The sequence below is a fragment of the Tachypleus tridentatus genome, chromosome 1 (assembly GCF_004210375.1).
Source record: "Tachypleus tridentatus isolate NWPU-2018 chromosome 1, ASM421037v1, whole genome shotgun sequence".
NCBI classification, from domain to species: Eukaryota; Metazoa; Arthropoda; class Merostomata; order Xiphosura; family Limulidae; genus Tachypleus; species Tachypleus tridentatus.
In genome coordinates this window covers 2774591-2798664 of record NC_134825.1, presented here as the reverse complement: position 1 = coordinate 2798664, position 24074 = coordinate 2774591, and the positions used below count along the sequence as shown (strand labels likewise).

Sequence of the window (24074 nt, the reverse complement as noted above, 5' to 3'; positions counted from 1 at the left end):
TTGTCCATTCAATTTGTATTATCAACAAGCCACAGGTACCTGCTACAGAAGAATCCTTAGCCCACATACAAAACCTGGCAGGTTTTATTTTGAAACATCAAACCAAATGTAACGGTAACATTGTATTAAATGAATAACTGAATAAAACCAACAAGAATTAAAATAGATTAATAAACATAAAACAAACTAGTAAGCAGGTATAAACAGCTATACATATATACTAAAAACAAACAGGTAGATTCTAAACAGTAAAGAAAAGTATATGACTTCCATCATAAACTAGCCGAAGTTTCATAATCCATGCAGGTGAAATTCTCTTCACCTTTCACTGTGCATTTACTTCAAACAAGTCTCTCTCACATGGCTGAGGTTCTGTTTTCTCAGCATTTAGTGATATGGTATTGTTTTCTTTTGTGTATTTTACCGGATGCAGCACCAGATTCAGGCTGATGTACTAGGTGCTTTGCAGTTTTTCAAACATGTTTTTGTTAGAGCTGTGAAGCTAGTTTCAAGACAAAATCCTTTACATTTTCTCCAGTGTATTCCTTGTACAAAATTAATTGATGGCTGGCAAGTGTGGGGTATTATAAAATACAACTGGTCAATTGATTGATTTAGTGTTTTATGGCACAAAGCAGCTAGGCTATCTCGCTAAAACATCCGGTAAAAGGTAAAAAATAAAGTAAATGTAGTAAAATACATAAAAGGAAATGAAGGTAAAACAAAACATCATTGAAAAACAGAAAAAGCATAAAACCAATGTTGACACCTAGTCTACAATGTTAAGAGAGAAAGCAGAGTAAGAGAAGTTGTAAAGGACTTTCTGTAGCACAATGGTAATGATCATAACCCACCAGGAAGACTAACAGGTAAGTTCAAGAACCACTGTCAGTCACCTGAAGTTGGCCTTTCAGTCCTGGTTCTGGGTTATGTGTCATAGCAGCCATTATCAAAAGGTAAAATAATAGAAGTTTTAAAAGACATATAGCAAAATCGTAATAACGAGTAGCCAAATATCCAGTAAAAGGTAAAAGTAAAGTAAATGTAGTAAAATTTGTAAAAGTAAACGAAGGTAAAAAAACAAAACAGCAATTAAAACAGAAAATGGTGTAAAAAAACCAATGTTGACATCCAGTCTTAAAGTTGTAAAAGATTTACTCTAGCAAAATGGTAATGATCATAACCCGCCAGGAAGACTAACAGGTAAGTTCAAGAACCACCGTCAATCACCTGAAGTTGGCCTTTCCAGTCCTGGTTCCGGGTTATATGTCATTATGGCCAGTACCAAAGGGTAAAGTAATAAAAGTTTAAAAGACATGCAGCAAAACTGGAATAACAAGTGACCAGGATGACTAACGGGTAGTTCAAACAGCAGCGTTAGTCACTTTAAGTTGGCCTTTCCAGTCCTGGTGTTGCGTTATTTAATGTTATGGCCATAAAGAAAACAATGAGTTAAAAAACTGTGACCAATATGTAGTCTAGTTAGAACAACTTCCTCCTTCCGAACCTTACAGAAGCTAGATGGCCAAAGCCCAATATAGGGTTTTATTTGAAAAAGCTTGTTGTGCGTTGCTCACTCCAAGTGGACTGCCAGCTGGCACGGATCCAAGCCTTGAGTACAAGACCATAGTCCATGTATGGAATAGGCACAGTGGTGATAATGCCGGAGCAGATACATTTAGCTGCTGTGTCTGCAAGCTCGTTCCCACGAATACCAAAATGGCCTGGTATCCAGAAAAACTGGATTGAAGTAGCAGTTAATGAGAAATGGGCCAGTCGGTTTTGAGTATCGGTGAGAACAGGATGTGAGCCAACGTGTAGCAATTCCAGAGCCAGTATAGAACTAAGCGAGTCAGTATAAATAGTGCAGTTGGAGTACTGATCAGCTTCAATATGATCCAGGGCAAGAGATATGGCATACAGTTCAGCAGTGAACACAGAAGCTGTAGAGGGGATTCTGCGCCCAACCACCGAACCGCAGCAAACCATAGCAGAGCCCACTGAATTACCTGATTTGGAACCATCTGTATAATAGGGAATGGAATAATTGTTTGAAAAATGTTCATTAAATAAAAGACGGTACTTCCAATCTGGAGTATCTGCCTTTTTCAGATGACTGAAAGAAAGGTCACATTTGGGGGCTGTAATAAGCCATGGTGGGATGGGCTGATGTGTGGATTCTGCAATGTTATCCAAGGACAGACCAAATTCATCCAATTGCGTCTGGATGCGAAGGCCAAAAGGAGCAATGGCAGATCATCTGTTCTGAAAAAGTATGGCCTACCAAGAGAGAAAAGCATCACCCCCAGGTGGGATGCTTTGGTAAGGAATGAAGTTTCAAAGAATATAGTAAAGATAGTTGCAAACGGTGAAGGTGCAGAGAAGGTTCATGAGATTCAACGTATAAGCTTTGAACTGGAGAGGTGCGGAAAGCCCCAGTGCAGAGTCAAAGTCCTTGGTGATGAATGGGGTCTAGCATCTTTAAAGCTCTGGCAGAGCCATAGACCATTGATCCATAGTCGAGTTTTGATCGAATAAGAGCACGATATACCTTTAACAAGGAACATCGATCTGCTCCCAAACTGGTAGTAGAGAGGACACGGAGGATGTTCAGTGCTCTTGTGCATTTGACCCAAAGCTGCTTTAAGTGTGGTATAACGGTCAGCTTATGGTCAAAGATAAGCCCCAAGAACTTGGTCTCAGGGACCACTGGCAGTGAAACTTCACCAATATGAAGTTCAGGATCAGGGTGAATACCCTGTTGGCAGCAAAAGTGCATGCAAGCGGTTTTAGAGAGAGAGAAATTAGAGCCGTTCGCCATAGTCCACTTCAGTACACGATTGAGGGCAGTTTGTAGTTGCCGCTCAATATAGCTCATGTTCGACGACTGACATGAAATGTGAAAGTCGTCGACATACAGCCCATTCGCAATAGTGAGAGTGAGTTGTTCAGTGATGGCATTTATCTTTATACTGAAAAGTGTGACACTCAAAACACAGCAATAAGGGACTCCAAGTTCCTGTACAAAAGAACGGGAAAGTGTCGAACCCACACAAACTTGGAATCTCCTGTCCATTAAAAAGGTTTTTTAATAAACATGGGTTAATGGCCACGTAACCCATATGTATGGTCTCGCAAAACGCCATACCTCCATGTTGTGTCATAAGCCTTCTCAATGTCAAAGAATATTGATACAAGATGATTTGAGAAAGGCTTCTCTGATTGATGTTTCAAGTTGAATTAGGTGGTCTGTGGTGGAATGCTGTCATCGGAACCACACTGGGTGGGCGAGAGGAGGTTGTTTGATTCGAGGAACCAAACAAGATGAGCATTAACCATCCTTTATAAGGCCTTACAGAGACAGCTCGTTAAAGCAATTGGACGGTAGTTTGAAGGAATCTTGAGATGTTTCCCTGGCTTAGAGAAAGGTAAAATAATAGCTTGGTGCCAGGCATCAGGAAAAACATTCTCCTGCAAGAACAACTGGTCAAGCTTGTATTGAGTACTGTCAAGTGTCATCTGGTCTGCAACATCCACTTCATATTTTGTCCAGCTGCATAAAAGAACAGTCTATGTTTTTCTCAGTAGTGTCAGTACCAACTGATACAGCATTCACTTATAAGCAGTCACCAAAGAAAAGTCACTATGTTTCAAAATTGTACTAATGTACAGCACTGGTCAAAAGTTTAGCACAGAAGGTGGAAGCTTTCTTCTCAATTTGTCCAGTGTTTTAACTAAAGTATTTTTATTTTTTACTTCAAAAAAGTTGCAGAAAAAAACCATCTGTATTCATATTCCTTCTTTCTCTTAAGTATGGCACCATCAGTACCACTGTTTTGATAGTTTCTAACTAGCTAAGAAAGTATCATCTTTCCTCAGACAGAGAAACCATGCAGTATTTATTTTGAGACAATGGCTCGTCAGCCAAATCTTTATTCCATTTTTTTTTTTTGATTTGCAACATACTATGTCCAGTGACCCATACTCATCCACAGTGATGTCTACTCAAGACTTATAACATACAATTCTGTTTTCAATGAACCCATTCTCCATTTCTGATTCCAAGTACAATATATGCTTACAATTTCTCCAGTGATATTTTCCAGAGATCATCCCTTTTCACCAAACATGCCCCAGCTTCAGTACCTCATAGGGCATAGTGCAGCATATCAACCAATAAGTGAAAAGCACTGAGAAGACCACCAATGTTGTGTTTCGTATATTGTGTAAGACCTGTACTTTCTTTTTGTGCAGCCCTTTCTACAGCCTCAACATCTGGATCCATAACTCCCAAAATTGTCCAATCCACCCCAATCTCCTGTTTGCCAGCTTGCACTGGTGATCCATATAGAATCATTGTGGTTGGTACTGACTGGACAAAGTGGCTGGCACTGCTGATGCAGGAGATAACACAGGTAGATCGGTTGGTCCCATACAAGATTGTCCAAGACTGCTGCTTCTGCTGTTGCCTGTTCTGCATCCAGAGTTGTTGTGGTGGTAGTGGCAGGACTGTTTCATAAATCAAAATCTCACCACTTTCATGATCACTCACATCCTGACAAAGTTGTGAGCATTTCTGTCAGCTGTTGAATGAACAGTCATCTTTTTTAGACATATTCTAAAATTTTGAGCTTCTATCAATTTTCTGTAACTGTATATATTCAAATCAACTGACAAGCAGACATTTGTGATGAGAAACCCATTAACCTGAAGGTGACCTAAAAAGGTTGAAATGTTGTTCTGTACTTTATTTTAATTAAAGTTTTAACACCCATAACAACTGTCTTAAGAATACAAGCAGACAGGAAATGACAGGATTATAAGTAAGCTATGTTATGATATACTCAGACAAGCAGACAACACTTTAAGGAATTTCTATCATTATAAGTAAGCTATGTTATGATATACTCAGACAAGCAGACAACACTTTAAGGAATTTTTATCATTATAAGAAGGCTATGTTATGATATACTCAGACAAGCAGACAACACTTTAAAGAATTTCTATCATTATTAGTAGGCTATGTTATGATATACTCAGACAAGCAGACAGCAGTTTAAGGAATTTCTATCATTATAAGTAAGCTATGTTATGATATACTCAGACAAGCAGACAACACTTTAAGGAATTTCTATCATTATAAGTAAGCTATGTTATGATATACTCAGACAAGCAGACAACACTTTAAGGAATTTCTATCATTATAAGTAAGCTATGTTATGATATACTTAGACAAGCAGACAACACTTTAAGGAATTTCTATCATTATAAGTAAGCTATGTTATGATATACTCAGACAAGCAGACAACACTTTAAGGAATTTCTATCATTATAAGTAAGCTATGTTATGATATACTCAGACAAGCAGACAACACTTTAAGGAATTTCTATCATTATAAGTAAGCTATGTTATGATATACTTAGACAAGCAGACAGCAGTTTTCATTGAAATTTCTAACATTACAGCTGACAGGCATCTAATCTTTAAGATTTAAAGATATAATCAAAGAGATAAGATCCCAGCTGGAGACGGAAATAACAACAGACATCTATACTGATATATAGGCTATTTGCAATAAAAAACAAAGTATATGTTATATTAAATAAATTAATGTATTGTAAACAACAGTCAAGCAGACAGATCCTTGGCAGTTGTAGGTATAAACAATATATTTTATGCGTTACAGTGCACTTGCACAGATTTAGCAAAATTAATTTACAAACAATAGCATATCTTTCATATACACAAAGACATTTAAATTTTAAATGTGAAAGCTCCCAAATTGATGTCCATCATGGTTCTTGTGCTAAAGCAAGACAACAAAACTGAAACATTATTGATTCAGAAAATATCCATATCACAGTAAACTTAACTCAAACATTCAACAGTGCTTTTATTAACCCTTTCATGATGGGCTACAAGTCAAAGCCCATGCCATCGCATTTGAGGAGTAGCATTCAAAGTTTTATTCAACTACTATTTTATGAATTTACGTCAATACGTTTTGTATCAAAGCGTATATTCTAATTCACATTGTAATAATATATACAAGTTAAATTCTTAATTTGAAAGTAAATACAAAGAGAACACATTTGAATATAGATATTAGTGAGTCACTTGGTATGTTGAATGCAACACTGGTTAAAATTAGATTTTGTGACGTTAAAATACTAAGACTATAGTTTTGTCAAAATTAGGAACTCAAATTACCAATACTGCAAGCTAGGATATAAAATAAGAACCCCACATCATTTTTTATTTTGCCAAGACATGGTTTACGTTCTTACTCAAACACAATAGTCCATTCATCTCTATTTTGTGAAACGGTGTCTTATGTACATTTAGCTCAATATATGATATGTGAATAACCAATCAATAGTCCAGAATATCCCTTAGCAGTTTTCTTAATCTGTGAAAAAGCTAACATATACTTTTGATCCAAGGATTCAAGGATGTAGGTTATGTCTTTAGTCTGCTCAAAGTTTCATACCTTTTTTAGACAAATACAGCTTAGTTAGTAAGCTTAATAAATTATTGCGGAATTACATGGTATCAGTGTAATTATTTATGATTTTTTTATTGTTAAACTGCATTCATAAAACCTAAAAAAAATTTGTTTCATATGCTCCACATGCAAAATTTTAAGACTTAATAACCTATGTCCAGTAACAACCAAGTACAAATATCTCAGAAGAGATAATTGTTTGGTTTACTTCTATATTTAAAAAAAATAATCATAAATTATTTCTAAATGTAATAATTAAATACATTTATAACATTTAATAATTTAAATGTTACTGGATAATACAAAATACGAGTCTACTAAACACAGCCAAAACCAGGCCACTTTATATCATGTGTACTGTTATGAGACTTAAGTTACTCAGACTAAACATTTGTATTTTCATGTTATAATATGTAGTCATATTGGCATGAAAAATCTTTTATTTTTTATGATGGTTACAAGGTCAGTCAGTTGACAGACCCTACATATGGTAGAGAAAATAACAAAATATACGTCTTACTGAAAATGAATGTTTGAAATTTAGGAAGTTTTAGAAATTACGCTAATATTTGAGATTTCTGGGATGAAGAATAGTTTCTTAATAATTACATGAAATCACTTTGCAATGAGACTGGTTACCAAACAGATGCTGTTTTAACAAACAAATCTTTAATAAAAATATTTCATTAGAAAATCTGATTTTTTGTGTACAAAATACTTGTAATCTTTACTAAAAGTCTACCAAATTTTTGAACATACATGCTGTATCAAAAGTTATAGTGTAAAAGTGTATATGAATTCAGGTGTATCAATATCAAGCCCGTTGCAAAAGGGTTAATCCACATAATGTATATCACATATTTAAAGCAAGACAGATAAAGGCATTAATAACAAAGACAGTGGATGTTGTGTTGTGAACTAAAATTAATAAAAAGTAGAACAATGACTTCATTAACATGTACAATTTGTAATCCTCCTATGTTTATAACAAAAATATCTAATTAACCATGATCTTTAGCAATGCTCACACTCTACCTTCACAAGCCCAAATATTGAATTTGAATCTTGTTGCATGTCAACATTTATAAAAGAATGTTAACATTAATGATGATGTAAAAGTTAGATTGTTAGTTTAGAACAATTTACTTTTGTACATGGCAATACATATTTAAAACCTCATGGATCTATTATATTATATTCCATTACATAACACAGTACACCATATACTATTACACTACAAATGAACACACAACAGAAATAACATGAGGAGAGATACTTTTTTCGACTTCATCAGAGAAATCCTGGTGAATTCCAAGCCCCAAACTTTGGTGATTTTCAAGCTGATGTTCCACATTTTCTTTTGTACAATCCCCGCCATCCCATGAACATGCAGAATTGTTACATGCTCTGTCACAATAACCATCCTTGATCCATGATACAGGACATCCATCTGCACAGTCTGGAACTGGCCAAGTCAGGTACACCTACACATACCGCAATAGTTCCCAAACAGAAATCAATATTGACAGGCATTATACAAAAAGCAGTGCCACTACTATAAATTAAATAAGAGATAATACCAGTGTATACTATACAGGAGATAACACTAGTACAGTTATGTGAATGATAACACTAGTATACACTAAACAGGAGATAACACTAGTACAGTTACGTGAATGATAACACTAGTGTACACTATACAGGAGATGACACTAGTACAGTTACGTGAATGATAACACCAGCGTACACTACACTTGAGATTACACTAGTACAGCTACGTGAATAACACCAGTGTGCACTACACTGGAGATAACACCAGTGTACACTATACAGGAGATGACACTAGCACAGTTACATGAATGATAACACTAGTGTACACTATACAGGAGATGACACTAGTACAGTTACATGAATGATAACACCAGTGTACACTATACAGGAGATGACACTAGTACAGTTACATGAATGATAACACCAATGTACACTATACAGGGGATGACACTAGAAGAGTTATATGAATGATAACACCAGTGGACACTATACAGGAGAAAACACTAGTACAGTTACATGAATGATAACACCAGTGTACACTATACAGGAGATAACACTAGTACAGTTACGTGAATGATAACACTAGTGTACACTATACAGGAGATGACACTAGTACAGTTACGTGAATGATAACACCAGTGTACACTATACAGGAGATGACATTAGTACAGATACATGAATGATAACACCAGTGTACACTATACAGGAGATGACACTAGTACAGTTACATGAATGATAACACCAGTGTACACTATACAGGAGATGACACTAGTACAGTTACATGAATGATAACACCAGTGTACACTATACAGGAGATAACACTAGTACAGTTACATGAATGATAACACCAGTGTACACTATACAGGAGATGACACTAGTACAGTTACATGAATGATAACACCAGTGTACACTATACAGGAGATGACACTAGTACAGTTACATGAATGATAACACCAGTGTACACTATACAGGAGATGACACTAGTACAGTTACATGAATGATAACACCAGTGTACACTGTGCAGGAGATCACACCTGTATACTTATTCAAGAAAACAGTAACATAATGAACAAGAGATAATACTTGTATACTTATGAGATAACACCAGTATACACTGTACAGGAGTTTACACCTGTTAAAATTGGAACAGGATTGTTGGTTAAAAGAAAAAGTCTAGTTCACTAATAAATGAATACTTGTTGCAAAGTTCTTATCAATGCTACATGTGTAGGTACCAGTTTGGCTACTAATTTCAGTTTTATTCCTTTAAGTCACTACACTTAGTAGTCATCTACATTAGTTTTAAGATTACAACCCTATTATTTAGAATAAACCTTTGCTTTACAGAACAAACCAGATTCTTTAAAATATATATGGCAGTAGATTTTCCTCCACCATGCAGTGTTAATAGTTTCTTTTATAGTAACACCACAGAGTCTAGATTAACAGTTTAATATCATCACACACATGCAATAAGAACAGCCATATCAAGCATAATTATTTATACTAATTGCTTCAGTAAATATCACATTACATAAAAAACAAACATTCTTTAATTAGAATAATTTTATAAAACTTGTCTGAAAATTTGGCAATGAACTGCCAATGAACAACTGTCCACCAGTACAGTTATTATGAACTGCCAATGAACAACTCTCCACCAGTACGGTTATTATGAACTGCCAATGAACAACTCTCCACCAGTACGGTTATTATGAACTGCCAATGAACAACTGTCCACCAGTACGGTTATTATGAAATCCAATGAACAACTGTCCACCAGTACGGTTATTCTGAAAGCCAATGAACAACTGTCCACCAGTACGGTTATTTTGAAAACTTGAGCTAGAAACTGCTAATTTAGTTTGCATGATCTAATTAATACTTATATATATGCACGTCCTTACCTTACAGCTTTGTTGTTCTAAATCAGACATCTTTAATCTAAATGTCAAAAATGAAAAATAGCCCACTTTCACTCTTAAGTGAAGCAGTAGTAAAACTGTTACACTGACAGTTCATAACTTAGCATAGGCATGCACAAAAAATATCAGTGTTTTTAATTATCTCTGCATTTGGTTCACAGTTAGACTAGATGGCACTCCTAATTGTAGTTTGAAAAAATCTATTAGTGTACAAATTTGAAAAAAATTACATAAAAGTTGTTTTTGTCTCAAATGAAGATTTCATAGCTTTGGTACAGAGGAAAAACAGGAAGAAACTCATTTTTTATTTTATCAAGTAAGATATTAAGTAATTTATTTAATAATATAGCTTGTTGTTTGATAATTATTCTTATTGAATTAGAAATAAATCTAAATTTAATTGGAGTGTTACGTAGTTTGGGAATAGCATAAAGAGATGGTAAATCTATGCAAGAATTTTGTTTAGAATAAAGTTTATTATATAAAAACTTACATATATACTAATGTGTTAGTATAAAAACTTACATATATACTAATGTGTTAGTATAAGAACTTACATATATACTAATGTTAGTTTGAAAACTTACATATATACTAATGTTAGTATAAAAACTTACATATATACTAATGTTAGTATAAAAACTTACATATATACTAATGTTAGTATAAAAACTTATCTAAATAAGTTCAAAATGTAAAAACAAACTTAACCCATTTTAATTTATTAATTTTCTTTACCTCTAGTTTTATGAAAGAAATCAGTAACACAATAATCGTTACTCAAATTAAAACCAGTAGAATTATTAAAATCTTAATCTATAATGATATGATGTTCTTAGTTTCAAAATGTAGAAGTTCTCCTGTTGAAATTTATTGGGGTCTTCATTAACAATCTCTAATATAGTTATCTTAACACAGGTAAAAGGGTGTTAAGATAACTATATTAGAATTTTTTAATTATGAATAACATCATTTAACAACATGGCACTACTTTATGGAGATGTGCACCTTACCACATACAAATGCTTGTTTAGAACATGATAGTCACAGTAGACTTGGTGAATGGGTGGTGTTTGGGAGCTATAATAGCTTATTTGGATAGCTGGATGAGACGCTTCATGCTGGTATAGTTTGTTTGCTGTGCTGTCAATTAGTGCCTTTCTACCATATTGGAATGCTAACTTCAAGAGGCAAGTTTTCAACTTACTTACCCCCAAATGGTAGTACATTATTTTTCTTATTTTTATTTCAATTTTTTTTTCTTCTTTACTTGGGAGAGCAGTCACCTTCCCACAACTGTCTTCTGGCAGTAAAGGAGGTACAGATGCAAGACGTTGTGGGCTTGAGCACCCACATCTTGCTCTCCTTATTTCTATATCTATTGCTACTTTATTTTCTTATGTGAGACTAGCAAATGGAAGTTAAGATTGATAGACAGTGTATAACCACCACAATGTGGGTTCTACTTCCACAGTCATCTCCAAAACCTAGGGTACATTTTATAATCCCACATTATAACTTGTACCCTGGGATCTTTTCAATTAGTACAGCATTTTTTGTTCAATTTATTCTTGTTTCGGCTTGTTTTTAAGTTATAACAAACTAATATAATTAGTCAGAGATTTAGCTTTACTATTTTTAATGCAGTCCTTCATAATTTTGTTTACTTAACTTCATTAAAATGTATTCATTTTCACTAATGCAAGTCTCTCATCAAACATGGCATCTACTTCACCTTCTGGCCCTTAGAATGTGTATAAAATCTTCTGGCCAAACTTCTTTTCCAAACATGACATCATCATTTAAATAAATAAACTTCTTTGAAATCCCTGGTATTCTATGCAAATGAGTTTCAATGGCTGGGGAACTGTAAGATGGTAGATGACTTTTGTTTGGAAAAATTTCCTGAAAATATTTATTTAAAAAATATTTAGTAAATCCCATATATTTAATAAACCCAGTCACTTAACTATGTCATCTATTATCCTAGGGTAATTAAGCAAAAATACTGCAAATAACCCAGCTGAAACTTATCAATTTAAAGTATTCTCAAAGTTTCAAAATCAAATGTTATCCAGACATACAATAAATCATTAACTGTTTAATAAAAGAACTAAGAACAAAACAAGACAACTGTTTAGTATGATATACAGCAAAAAAAATAACTGTTTAGTAAATGTATTCAGACCTACATTAACAAACTAACTGTTAAGGATTCAAACATAATAAAAAGCCTGTTTAGTATTGATATACATACATTAAACAATCAACTGTTTAGTGCTGATGTTCAGGCATACTGAAAATACCAGTTATTTAACAGATGTAAATTGTTTTGTTTTGAATTTTGCACAAAACTACATGAGGGCTATCTGCACTAGCCGTCCTTAATTTATCAGTGTAGGACTAGAGAAAAGTCACCTAGTCATCATCATCCACTGCCAACTCTTGGGCTACTCTTACTAATGAATAACGAATTGGATTGACCATCACATTTTAATGTCTCCACAGCTGAAAGAGCAAGCATGTTTGGTGTGACAGGGATTTGAACCGTGACCCTTGTGTTACAAGTTGACTGCTTTAACCACCTGGCCATGCCAGGCCAATAGACATAAACACATAATCCAAATGTTCATCTATTACAGACTTATCCAAGCTCATGATTTAATTATGTTTAAATTAAAAAAAGAGAAACTAACCCAAATAATTTGAGTAAATATAGACTTCTTTCATACTTACCTCATGAGTAACTACTGATATTCGTGGATTGTCCAAGTTCAGCCAGTATGGTATCTGTCCATTTGTTATAATATACACTTGACGAATCCATGGAGCATTTTTTTCCAGTGACCTCAGTGAATAGCGTAGTTCCTATAAACAAGAAAGGGAGACAGTACTGAATAAATAAAGCTAAATTTTGTATAAACTTCTATGAAGTAAAAAGAATAAAAAAGGGTCTTGTACTGTTCGAAATTATATTTTTAATATTTATATCTAAATATTTGTTTCCTAGTGGGAGAAAATCATTATGATGCAAAATCTAGAAGTTCATGAAAGTTAAAGCCTCAGTAAGTACTAGAAGTTTTATTTACTCTTTAAAAAAAACAATATAAGTACCAGAATTAGTGGGTCTTTAAGTTATTCATTTACTCAATTAGTGAGTTAGACAGCAAGAATTAATGTATCTATGTGTTTGTGATTCAGTTAATCAATGAGTCAGTATGTTTGTTATCAATCAATTAATGAAGAAATTCTGCAAGTTTACAAGAAAATTAGGTATACTCTTGAGAGTAACATTTAATGTTTCAGTTTAGTTGTTTGCTGAAAAGAGCTTCTAACATCATAATGATGCTAGACGTAGAAGCTTATAAAGGCCATCCTAGAATTAAGTGAGGTATTTAGTATGAAGCACTGATCAATCATTGAATTCATAAGTTAGTACAAGTTGCTTCAGTGATTGTGGAGTTAGTGGAATACACAGATCAACTTTGGTTATCTATATATTCAGATACACAATCATTTCTCTGTGAAATTGTTCAGTTAAAATTTGTCATCACACCCATAATAAATAAAGTATACTAGTACAACTGTGTATATGTTATAGTAGCCAATATTAAAAAGTGAGAAAGAACTAATTTGCTATTGTTATACAGGCTGGACTTCATTTATATGCAAAAACGGCTCGTTTGGGCTGAGAAAACACTTTACATAGAAGAGCGAACAACGTTTGACCTTCTTCGGTCATCGTCAGGTTCACAAAGAAAGAGGTAACTGACCGGAAGCTGACCACATGTTTGAAAGGGGTTGTGTAACTGTGTGTGAAATGTAGAGGCGGTATTAGATGTTTGAATATATAATTTTATTTATTATATTAATATAGGTATAAAGGCGTTCCTTTATATTGGTTTATTTTGGGTTTAAGTTGTTGTATAAGTAAGGCTTCTTTAATTTTACGTTTGTTTATGTTTGTTTCTTTATTTAGTATTTGAGTGTTTTCTATGGTTATGTTGTGTTTATTTGACTTGCAGTGTTCAAAACGTGTGAAGGTGACTTTATGTTCTTTGAATCTGGTTTCCATTTTTCTACTTGTTTCTCCAATATAAAAGTCACCTTCACACGTTTTCGAACACTGCAAGTCAAATAAACACAACATAACCATAGAAAACACTCAAATACTAAATAAAGAAACAAACATAAACAAACGTAAAATTAAAGAAGCCTTACTTATACAACAACTTAAACCCAAAATAAACCAATATAAAGGAACGGCTTTATACCTATATTAATATAATAAATAAAATTATATATTCAAACATCTAATACCGCCTCTACATTTGACACACAGTTACACAACCCTTTCAAACATGTGGTCAGCTTCCGTACTTCTTTCTTTGTGAACCTGACGATGACTGAAGAAGGTCAAACGTTGTTCGCTCTTCTATGTAAAGTGTTTTCTCAGCCCAAACGAGCCGTTTTTGCATATAAATTTCTCAACAAGTGGGTTTCTCGTCATCACTGATTAGGCTGGACTTCACATTATTTTTACCAATTTAAAAGAATCATCCAATGACATGACATGTTGCAACAGTGTATTAGTTTCAAAATTTCTGTTGAAATACTGTTTGTGAAATTAGGCTTATCAGTGTATGTGTTTGTTGCAAATGTTATTGAAGAAACAAATTAATTCTTTATTCTAATGTAGGCTTGACACCAAATGATATAGTAACATTACAACAATGGAACCTAATATTGGCATAAATAGAAAACTTTGAACTAACTTAAAAATGAGAACAAAAAGTAAGATCTTAAATTGATGAAGAACAATCATAAAGAGACAGATCTCTAAATGATCAAGACGACAGAAATTTAAAAAAAGAGAAAGAGATGAAAGAAAGAAACTACAAATAAATAAACGTGAACATAAGAGAAATGAACATATTGAAAATGTACTGGGTTTACAGTGACAAGGTTAAAGTAGTAGTAAAAACATTAACAAACATGGTTTCCATGACTTTAGTACAATGAAATTCTCTCTTTCCCCAGATTTTCTCTGACCAAAATAAGCAGCTCTCTGGCCATTTGATTATTCTTGTCATGTGTTATTGAATAATAAATACAAAACTGCTTGTATGTTAACCACTGAATTATAAATGGATTAAAATTGAACAATGTTCAATAAGCTTGTAATCAAGACAATTTTAACATTTTATGTTTTCATTTCATAAGTTTGAACATGAAATATGTAATTAAATCCTTAATCTAAACTGTTATGTAATACAGAAAAGTGCTTTGCTCCAAATTACCAAGACTTTCGGTATTTCATTTCATCCATTTAAGATTATTAGATTTCTGGGGAAATACACTATAATAAGTTAGATATCTGTTATGCAAAATGTTAATCTAAAGTACCTTTAAGCTTCTTGGTTTAAGAAAATATAAACATTAAACTAAAGATCAACTATCATGAATCATGTAGCACATTCTGATGTCAAAAAATGTACCAACAGTATTTGCTTTTGAATTATTTTTAATCAACAGAAGAAAAAAAATTAAATTTATTGAAAGGTCACTGGAATGAGAAAGTTAACATTATTTTCTTTGTTTGCCACTGGTGAAACTGAGAATTATTTAAGTAATGTCTAGCTTAGTTTAAAAAAAACACATAAATTATATTAATTTCAGGATACTCTATTTTAAAACAATGTTATTTTGACTTTTGTTACACAAGTATAAAACAATATGTCAAATTTAAGTACAATATTTCTTGGTTTTTATACATACTTTTCTACAAATTATTATGAGGTAACAAAACCTAAGAATTACAAACTTATTATGCCACAAAACCTAAACAATATTAAACAAACAAAATACTCATAACCAATGTCAGCACATGTGCTAAGCACAAGTGATATTGTGCTGGTAATTGGATATGTTGTTCACACAAAACTGTCTTGCATAATAAATAACTACTACTATAGTCTGATAGGGTCTAAGTAGGGCTATCAAGAAATAAATGAAAAACCTACTAGTTTTGGCTGAGAAATACATAATGAGTAATTGTGTTACAATATGTGGTCATTCAAAAAAGAAAGTGCAATTTATATTTCATTTTTTTTGTTACATAGCAGTAACTAGGTCAATCAAGTGGACCGAGTCCACATACAGTGTTATGATAGAGAAAATAAACAAAATACAGTTTTACTGAAAAATAGATTTCATGTTCATTAAAGAGGGTCTGGATGTTATATAAATAAAAGTTGGAACTGTAGATGACAACAATAATTTTAATAATGAAAATTATCTTGCACTCAAACTAGTCGCACTCAGACTCAATAAAGCAAAGATACTTAATTACAAATTACTGGTATTGCAGTAATAATTAGTCATACGTTATTTTATAGTCAAAAAAAAATTACTGGTAATTTATTCATTATATAATTATTACACTTAGTTTTTATGAATAATATAAATTAACCAAACATATGTAAATTTGTCCTTTCTTTAAACTATCACACTTTGTAAAAGTATTTTTTTTTGCTTAGACAACTTTCAAATCTTTCTTAAACTAGTATGTCAATGCCAAAATATACCTAGGATATTACTTGTTCTTTGTTTTGTAAAATCAGAAGAACTTATTTAATGGAGATCTCTAAATAATTGTTTGTTAAGGATTTTTATAAAATGATCCTCTCTGAAAATCTTTGAAAGAATAGATCATCTTTTCCATAGCCCTTAAACTCTGTTTAGACAGAAACCTGTTTACATAATCTATTACAGCTACCTTAATAATATGAGAATTAACAGTAATTAAAAATACTGATGTAAATAATACAAAGTTTATGTTTAAAATATGCAGATTGAAATATTATATCCAAGTTTTTGATACTAATGATAATTGCTTTTCCAACAGTTACTACATGCTGTACTACTATATCCAAACTACTTCTAAATACAGTTCTAGAATTTGGTTGGCCAGTTCATCAATATTGTCCAAATTGAATAGCTGGAAGAGTCAACAGTGAACAATTCATCTTGATGACCTACATTAAAGAACTTTCCAGCTGAAAATTGTAACAACTATCAAGTATTGATAAATGCATTATCCAGATTATCCATAACATTTAGAGTGACACACCAAACAGAAGTATCCAAAGAAGATCTCTGGAGTAAGTTAAAGAAAAATGGAGACCTGACCTTAAGTTGTGAAAGGTTTGGAAAAGCTTAATCAACTGTTTCATATGAAGCTTTCAAATAAAATTAGGATGCAATAATTAGGCTAAGCAAAGTAAATGTACATCTTTAACCCTATGTCATCTCCTAGATCTAAGTGTACAAGTCATGATCTGTTAGAGTTGTATTCAAATAACTTTATTTTTAACTTATATCAATAAACCTAAAAATTTCGAATTTCTATGTTATTCAAGTTTAAATTTCTTAAATTACCAATCTTCCCTTGTCTGTCTTATTTAAAAACCTGAATTACCATTTTAGATTTTTTCTATCCTTTTATTATCTTTTGAACTTCCAACTAATCAGAAACAGATACTATAGACGTAACATTATGTAACTTAACTACAATCTTCCTGATTTAGTGAGAAAGAAAAATGTGTCAAACCCACATGGTAAGCACCTCCCACATCATTTCAAACATTGCTTTCCAACATTGTTACTCGATAATTTACAAATAACAGAAGTACAAAAAAATCTTTACAGGAGTATTTTGTTTTACAGCTTGTAAGTAACTACTTAACCTCAGTTTTATTACCTGTGACAGCGAGTTTTGGCTTTAAGAAGCTAACAGAATTTTCTTAATCCATTTATACAGTACTGTGAAAAGTGTCAGGACAAAGTCAAAAATTAAATGTAAGGTTACATTCAAAGAACAGTAAAAGATCAATTACTGGTAAAACACAAAAATGTTATTAATATTCATATTTGCTTACAAGAAAAACTCAGTGGAAGTGCTTGTGTTTAGCAAACAGTTAATATTTTGTATGTCCCCTTTTGCTTTAATAACTACACACAGTCTTTTAGGCATTGTTGTGACATCTTTAAATAACAGTGTCCTTTGAGATTTTATTCCAAATGTCTCTAATATACTCTCAAAGTTTCTTTGAAAGTCACATTTGATTTGTCAAGTTTTTGATATATCAAACCCCACATCTGCTCAGCATCTTTCTTAGCTAAATAATTTCTGCATAGGCTGAACAAGTGTTTAGAGTTCTTACACTCTTGGTAGTAGAATTCTTTACAAATACTACACAAACTACTAGGTATACCATCACAGACCAGTATCTGATGGTACTTCTGCTGATCCATTATTTCATTTATTTTGCAAACATCTCCCGTAACTTCTGTAGAAAAAACACCCCAAAACCTGTCACACTGTCTCCCCCATGTTTCATGATAAGTGCTATCCATTGAGGTAAGTATTTTTCACCTTTTTTCCACTGAATGTACAACCTACACTTGGAGAATTTATCTGTTGATGACACCCTTTTATCCAATCATCAACAGTCCAGTTTTTGTAATTTTTAACAAATGTTAGTCCCTTAATAATATTTGGAGATCAAAGTAAAGATTTTAACTGCTAGAAGTCCAAATGTTCCATTCTCATTCAGTCTTCTTTATATTGTAGATCTGGACACTCTTCTCTCATTTGGTACATGATTATTTATCTCATACTTGAGATCAGTGGCAGTCTTCCTTCTGTCTCAAAAGCTGGAGTTACAAATGGGAACATCAGTTGGCTGAATGATCCTCACAGACAAAAGCTTTCAAAGAGATAAAAGAGGGAAATAGTAGCAGAATCAAGTTCTGGTTCATGGGCATCACTTATTGTACTTGTAAAGGATGGATTCATAAGGTTCAGCATGGGCTATTGGAAAGTAAATTAAATCACAAAGGATATCTACCAACTTCCAACTGGCTATACTTTGAATGGATTATCCAAATTGTAAAGGATGGATTCATAAGGTTCAGCATGGACTATTGGAAAGTAAATTAAATCACAAAGAAGGATATCTACCAACTTCCAACTGACTATACTTTGAACGGATTATCCAAATTGTAAAGGATGAATTCATAAGGTTCAGCATGGACTATTGGAAAGTAAATTAAATAACAAAGAAGGATATCTACCAACTTCCAACTGACTATACTTTGAACGGATTATCCAAATTGTAAAGGATGGATTCATAAGGTTCAGCATGGGCTATTGGAAAGTAAGTTAAATCACAAAGAAGGATATCTACCAACTTTCAACTGGCTATACTTTGAATGAAGTATCCAAATTGTAAAGGATGGATTCATAAGGTTCAGCATGGACTATTGGAAAGTAAATTAAATCACAAAGAAGGATATTTACCAACTTCCAACTGACTATGCTTTGAATGGATTATCCAAATCAAAAGTTTTCAAAACCAAATTTGAGGAATGGATATTGGCAAGTGTAAATCAACAAAGTAAAGAAAAGACAATATTTACTGTAGAAAACAGACTGGTAATTTTTTTTTGTGTTATATAATACTAAATGTCAATAATTAATAGTGTCTAAGCTTCCCTGGAATGTCATACTCATTTACCTGAAGGACATAGTTGCACACAGGAAGACCTTTGATAAGGCTTATGAAGATCTAAGGAGGACTCTGGTTTAACTGAGAAAACTGAACTTTAAGTTGGGTCTAAAGAAGTGTGAATTTCTCAAGAAGTACCTGCAAATCCATCCACTGTTCCAAATAAGCCATCATTAAAGAACCTGTATGAGGTAAAAGGATTTCTTGGACTATTGTCTTGTAAAATCATTCTCTCTTGTGGCATATCCTCTATGTAAATTACTTTAAAAAAATAAAGGTTTGTTGGATGTATGGCTGTGAACAAGCATCCTACAAACTGAAGAAAGAATTAAACAATGCTCCCATATTAGCAAACTTAAGTCTTAAAGATCTATTCATTTTAGATACAGGTTCCAGTGAGAGCAGTATTATTACAAATACAATACAGTAAAGCATGTGTGATTGCTTATTAAAGTAAGTGAATATTGTAGGAAAGAGATACTGTAACACTTGAACAAAAATCACTTCTATTTAGTGTTCCAGAAACTTTAGGAGCATAACTTTAACACTGTTCATCTGCAATTAAGCTAAGTATTCTTATCAACTTATTAGCAAGAAAACTCACTGAGTAAATGCATAAGTAATTTAGGCATACACTAGTTTCACAATTTATGTTTAAGAGCTGTTGATAAAGTTACGCCTTTTCATTATTTTTACATGGACTGCATCTTCATGAAATAATCTAAAATATTCCATTCCACAACAGAATAAATTACAGCAATATATAAGATAATAATATAATTCTAATATAATTGGAATATATAATCAATAATGAATTTATACTTATTACACACTAAATAAACTTATACATGAAAACAATTTTGATTACAAAAGAAATACTTCTAAAATGTTTCACATAAGTTAATTTAATTTCATGGATGAGGGTTGAAACTTAAAAAACATTTGTCAAAAAACAGACAAAAATCTATTTATCTATTTAAAAATCATTTTTAAATGATTTTGAGAGTCTTAACTTCATTTAAATATTGAGATAAAATATATGGTCAAGTGACTTTACAACTTTCAAAATGTACACTTTACCTCATTATCTGTGAATCTACTGGCTGAGATATCTTCATTTTCCTAAAATAAAGGCACACTTTTATCTATCTCAGAATTAAAATGGCAGTGAAAAAAAAAACATCAAATTATTTATAGTATCAATATAACTGTAGTAGTTAGTTGTAGTACAAGTAATACTGTTGTAACTGTTAGTATAACACCATACTAATCTGTTGTTGTACCAACAGCAGCACACTAAATGTAGAAGGAATAACACAGTAGTAGTTAACTGTGTTATAGGCATAACTGTAGCAATTTTTAGTATGAATAACACTGAGTTAATTATCTGTTAATAAGCAAAACTAAATTAGTTGTAATATGAGTAATGCTCTAGTATATACATTAGTACAAATTATGCTACTAACTAGCTATAGCACAAATTACACTAGTAATTAGCTGTAGTATGAACAGAAGTGTAGTAATTAGTTGTACTATTAACAGCACTGTAGGAATTATTTTTTAGTATGATAACAATTAATTGCAATACAAATAGTGATGAAGTATTATAGCATAAACAACACTAGTAATTAACTAATTTGAATAATGCTATAGCAGTTAGCTGTAGTAGGAATAACTACTTCAGTTAGCTGTAGTACGAATAACTACTGCAGTTAGCTGTAATATGAATAACACTACGGCCACAGTGTACAGATGAAAAAAGTCCAACCCGTAAACACTACAATGGCAGTAATTGTGTTAAATGAACATTATAATGTTTATTGAAAATTTGTAAAATGCAGTTAAGCACAGTTTAAAATATTCTCAGAATAAAAAACTCAAATATTAATATTACAACAAATAAATACCACAACAAAACTATTGATACAACATAAAAGTTTATTTTAATGAGTATTTTACAAATCACAAATTATATCAACTAAAGAACAGATTCCTGAAGTAATTCAGTTAAACTAAAACTACATCTCAAATCACAGCATACAAAAGCAATCAATGTGTGGTACACACCAAGCTCAATATCTTACATGTAACTTACCCAAATGGAGTTGAAACAAGATACAAGTGACAGCATACAAATGGAGTTGAAACAAGATACAAGTCACAGCATACAAATGGAGTTGAAACAAGATAAAGTCACAGCATACAAATGGAGTTGAAACAAGATAAAGTCACAGCATACAAATGGAGTTGAAACAAGATACAAGTGACAGCATACAAATGTCATTATAGCTGACATTATAGCTATTTCTTGATCTCCAGCGTTACTACTATTTTGCCCATCTAAGCATTGAATGATTTGAATGACCTTGGCAAATTCTAATTAAAAAATTCTTCACAAATGTCAGTGCTCTTCCTACTTACGTATTGTATATAACACCTAATTCAGATAATGAAATCACTTTTGTGAGACTTGCACCAGCTCTTAGTGGGGAGGTCAGACGGGATAGTGTCAAGAAACGTAGGTTTGGGAAAGTGTTAACTTTCAATACATACTTACCACTTACTGACGTTATAGCTAGAATCCCTCACAGAGAAGGTGGATGCATTATCTATAATATCTAGAATCCCTCACAGAGAAGGTGGAGGCATTATCTATACAGAAAGTATCTGCACAGAACATGAATGCACCAAGATAAGATTGGTACACAAATGGAAGAATCACACCACATCCAGACTATGTATACTCCTCACCCATAACCTGTACCAAAGGTGGAATAATACACAAGTAGTCATCATTATAGGCCAGCCCCAACCAAACAACTGTGGTTTTATAACTTGGGGTTTGAATCAAGGGGGTCTTATTCCCTATATCTCACAATCTACATTTGTGAATAGATCCTAAACTGCAGCCATACAGTGATGCATTCCAAACCACCAGAATTATGATGAGAAAGTAAGCCCACTGAAATGGACAAATTTTCTCCTCCACTTGAAGTCTGAAAGGCAACACCCTGATTCACAATGATGGGATCATGCATGCCTTAGTGAACCAAAGGAACTTATCTTATCCAATTTAGAATTATGAATATTCATCATCACTTCCCAGATGAGTGGACAAAGAACATTCCATTGTCCCCAGAAGCATGAATAGGGCATGGAATGCTATGTTCAACCAAGGACACAAGATAACACAACTTAATGTTCCATGAACAATTTACTAAACAAGCATTGGTCAAAAAGAGAGCCATTCACACACCAACCAGATAACGTAGTAACAAATCTGAATTAGTTCTACAAGTTGACTCACACAGAGGCTGGTGCTGCTCCAATAGACATCTGGGAAAAACATCCAATGACATGAATAACAAGGCCCCAAACTTTGCCCTCTTCTTCAAGAGTAAAAAACAAACTGTGAAACTTCAGAAGAAAAAAAATTCCTGTAAAACACTGAAGCGACTAGAAATTAGGTTTGGTAAAGACTCTCTTGCTCCACCAGTGGAATCTTTGGGAAGGGAGAGTAATGCATGTTGGGAAGTCCAGAGGAACAGTGCTCTGCAGAAACTGCAAAAGGTCCCTAAATTTTTAAAAGCAAACTAACTGATTTGTTCAACCAATTGATTAGCATGATCCCCTTTTGCTTTACTCATGATAGTCCATGAAAATATGAATACCATCTGGTAGATGACTAAATGGTTTTATGGAACACCCCATTTCAATATAGCCTATTGCATATCTGTAGTAAAAGTGGTTACTAGAATAGAATTGGAATAATAAAGCATACCTACATGGTCAACACTTGTAACAGTGTGTGATCCCATGGAAAGTAGAGAGCTCAGGGAAAGAAAAGGAGACTGAATGATGGAGAAAGTTATTCAATCCTGGTTAAAATTTAGTAGATGTGGTCAATATAGGATATAGCCAAAAACCTTCAGAAGAGGAAGCTTCCAGATCACACATGTAATGAGAGAGGAAAGTATTAATAGTCTACATATCAGCCCACACAGTCTTCCAGATCACACATGTAATGAGAGAGGAAAGTATTAATAGTCTACATATCAGCCCACACAGTCTTCCAGAGGGCAAATCAACTGAGCAGCTAATGAGATTGAGATATAAAGAAGCTGGTGAGACATGACTTGCAGATTACCCTCTTATAATAAAAATCCATTATGGATAATGTAAATCAATTTGCAGAACCACTTCTTAAAGTAATGGAAGATAAATCATAGATAATCAATGGATCTTAGTTAATAATCAATCAGCTCCTAGTAACCCTAAATGAATTAGTACAAGTTGCATAAAACTCAAGGGTCCTGACAGGATATAAGCAATCAGGGTCAGAGTAGTCATAAAGGTGAGAAATGACTGGAAAATGGACTGGTGAGAAGGACTTCTCCTCTTCTCTGGCAGAAAAGTCCTTTCCAGGTAAAGTAAGACAAATGTGGAATGCTAGAGAGTCTTGTGTACACGTATTGATTACAACTCTAACTGATAACATTCACATGCCAACAACAATAAAA

General features: G+C 33.0%; 2 protein-coding genes across 8 annotated transcripts in view; both read right to left on the bottom strand.

Moving 5' to 3' along the window:
- LOC143230520 (patatin-like phospholipase domain-containing protein 2) overlaps positions 1–24074 on the bottom strand; it is a 211467-nt gene that overhangs the window by 77528 nt on the left and 109865 nt on the right. The gene's annotated exons all lie outside the window — the stretch shown is intronic.
- LOC143233863 (N-acetylglucosamine-1-phosphotransferase subunits alpha/beta-like) overlaps positions 6929–24074 on the bottom strand; it is a 97079-nt gene continuing 79933 nt past the window's right edge. The window contains exons 5-8 of the mRNA XM_076470673.1: positions 20635–20676; positions 12719–12850; positions 11718–11887; positions 6929–7990 (exon numbers count right to left, since the gene is read on the bottom strand). Coding sequence (XP_076326788.1) covers positions 7981–7990; positions 11718–11887; positions 12719–12850; positions 20635–20676 — 354 coding nt within the window. The 3' untranslated portion in view covers positions 6929–7980. The remainder of the gene's footprint in view (positions 7991–11717; positions 11888–12718; positions 12851–20634; positions 20677–24074) is intronic.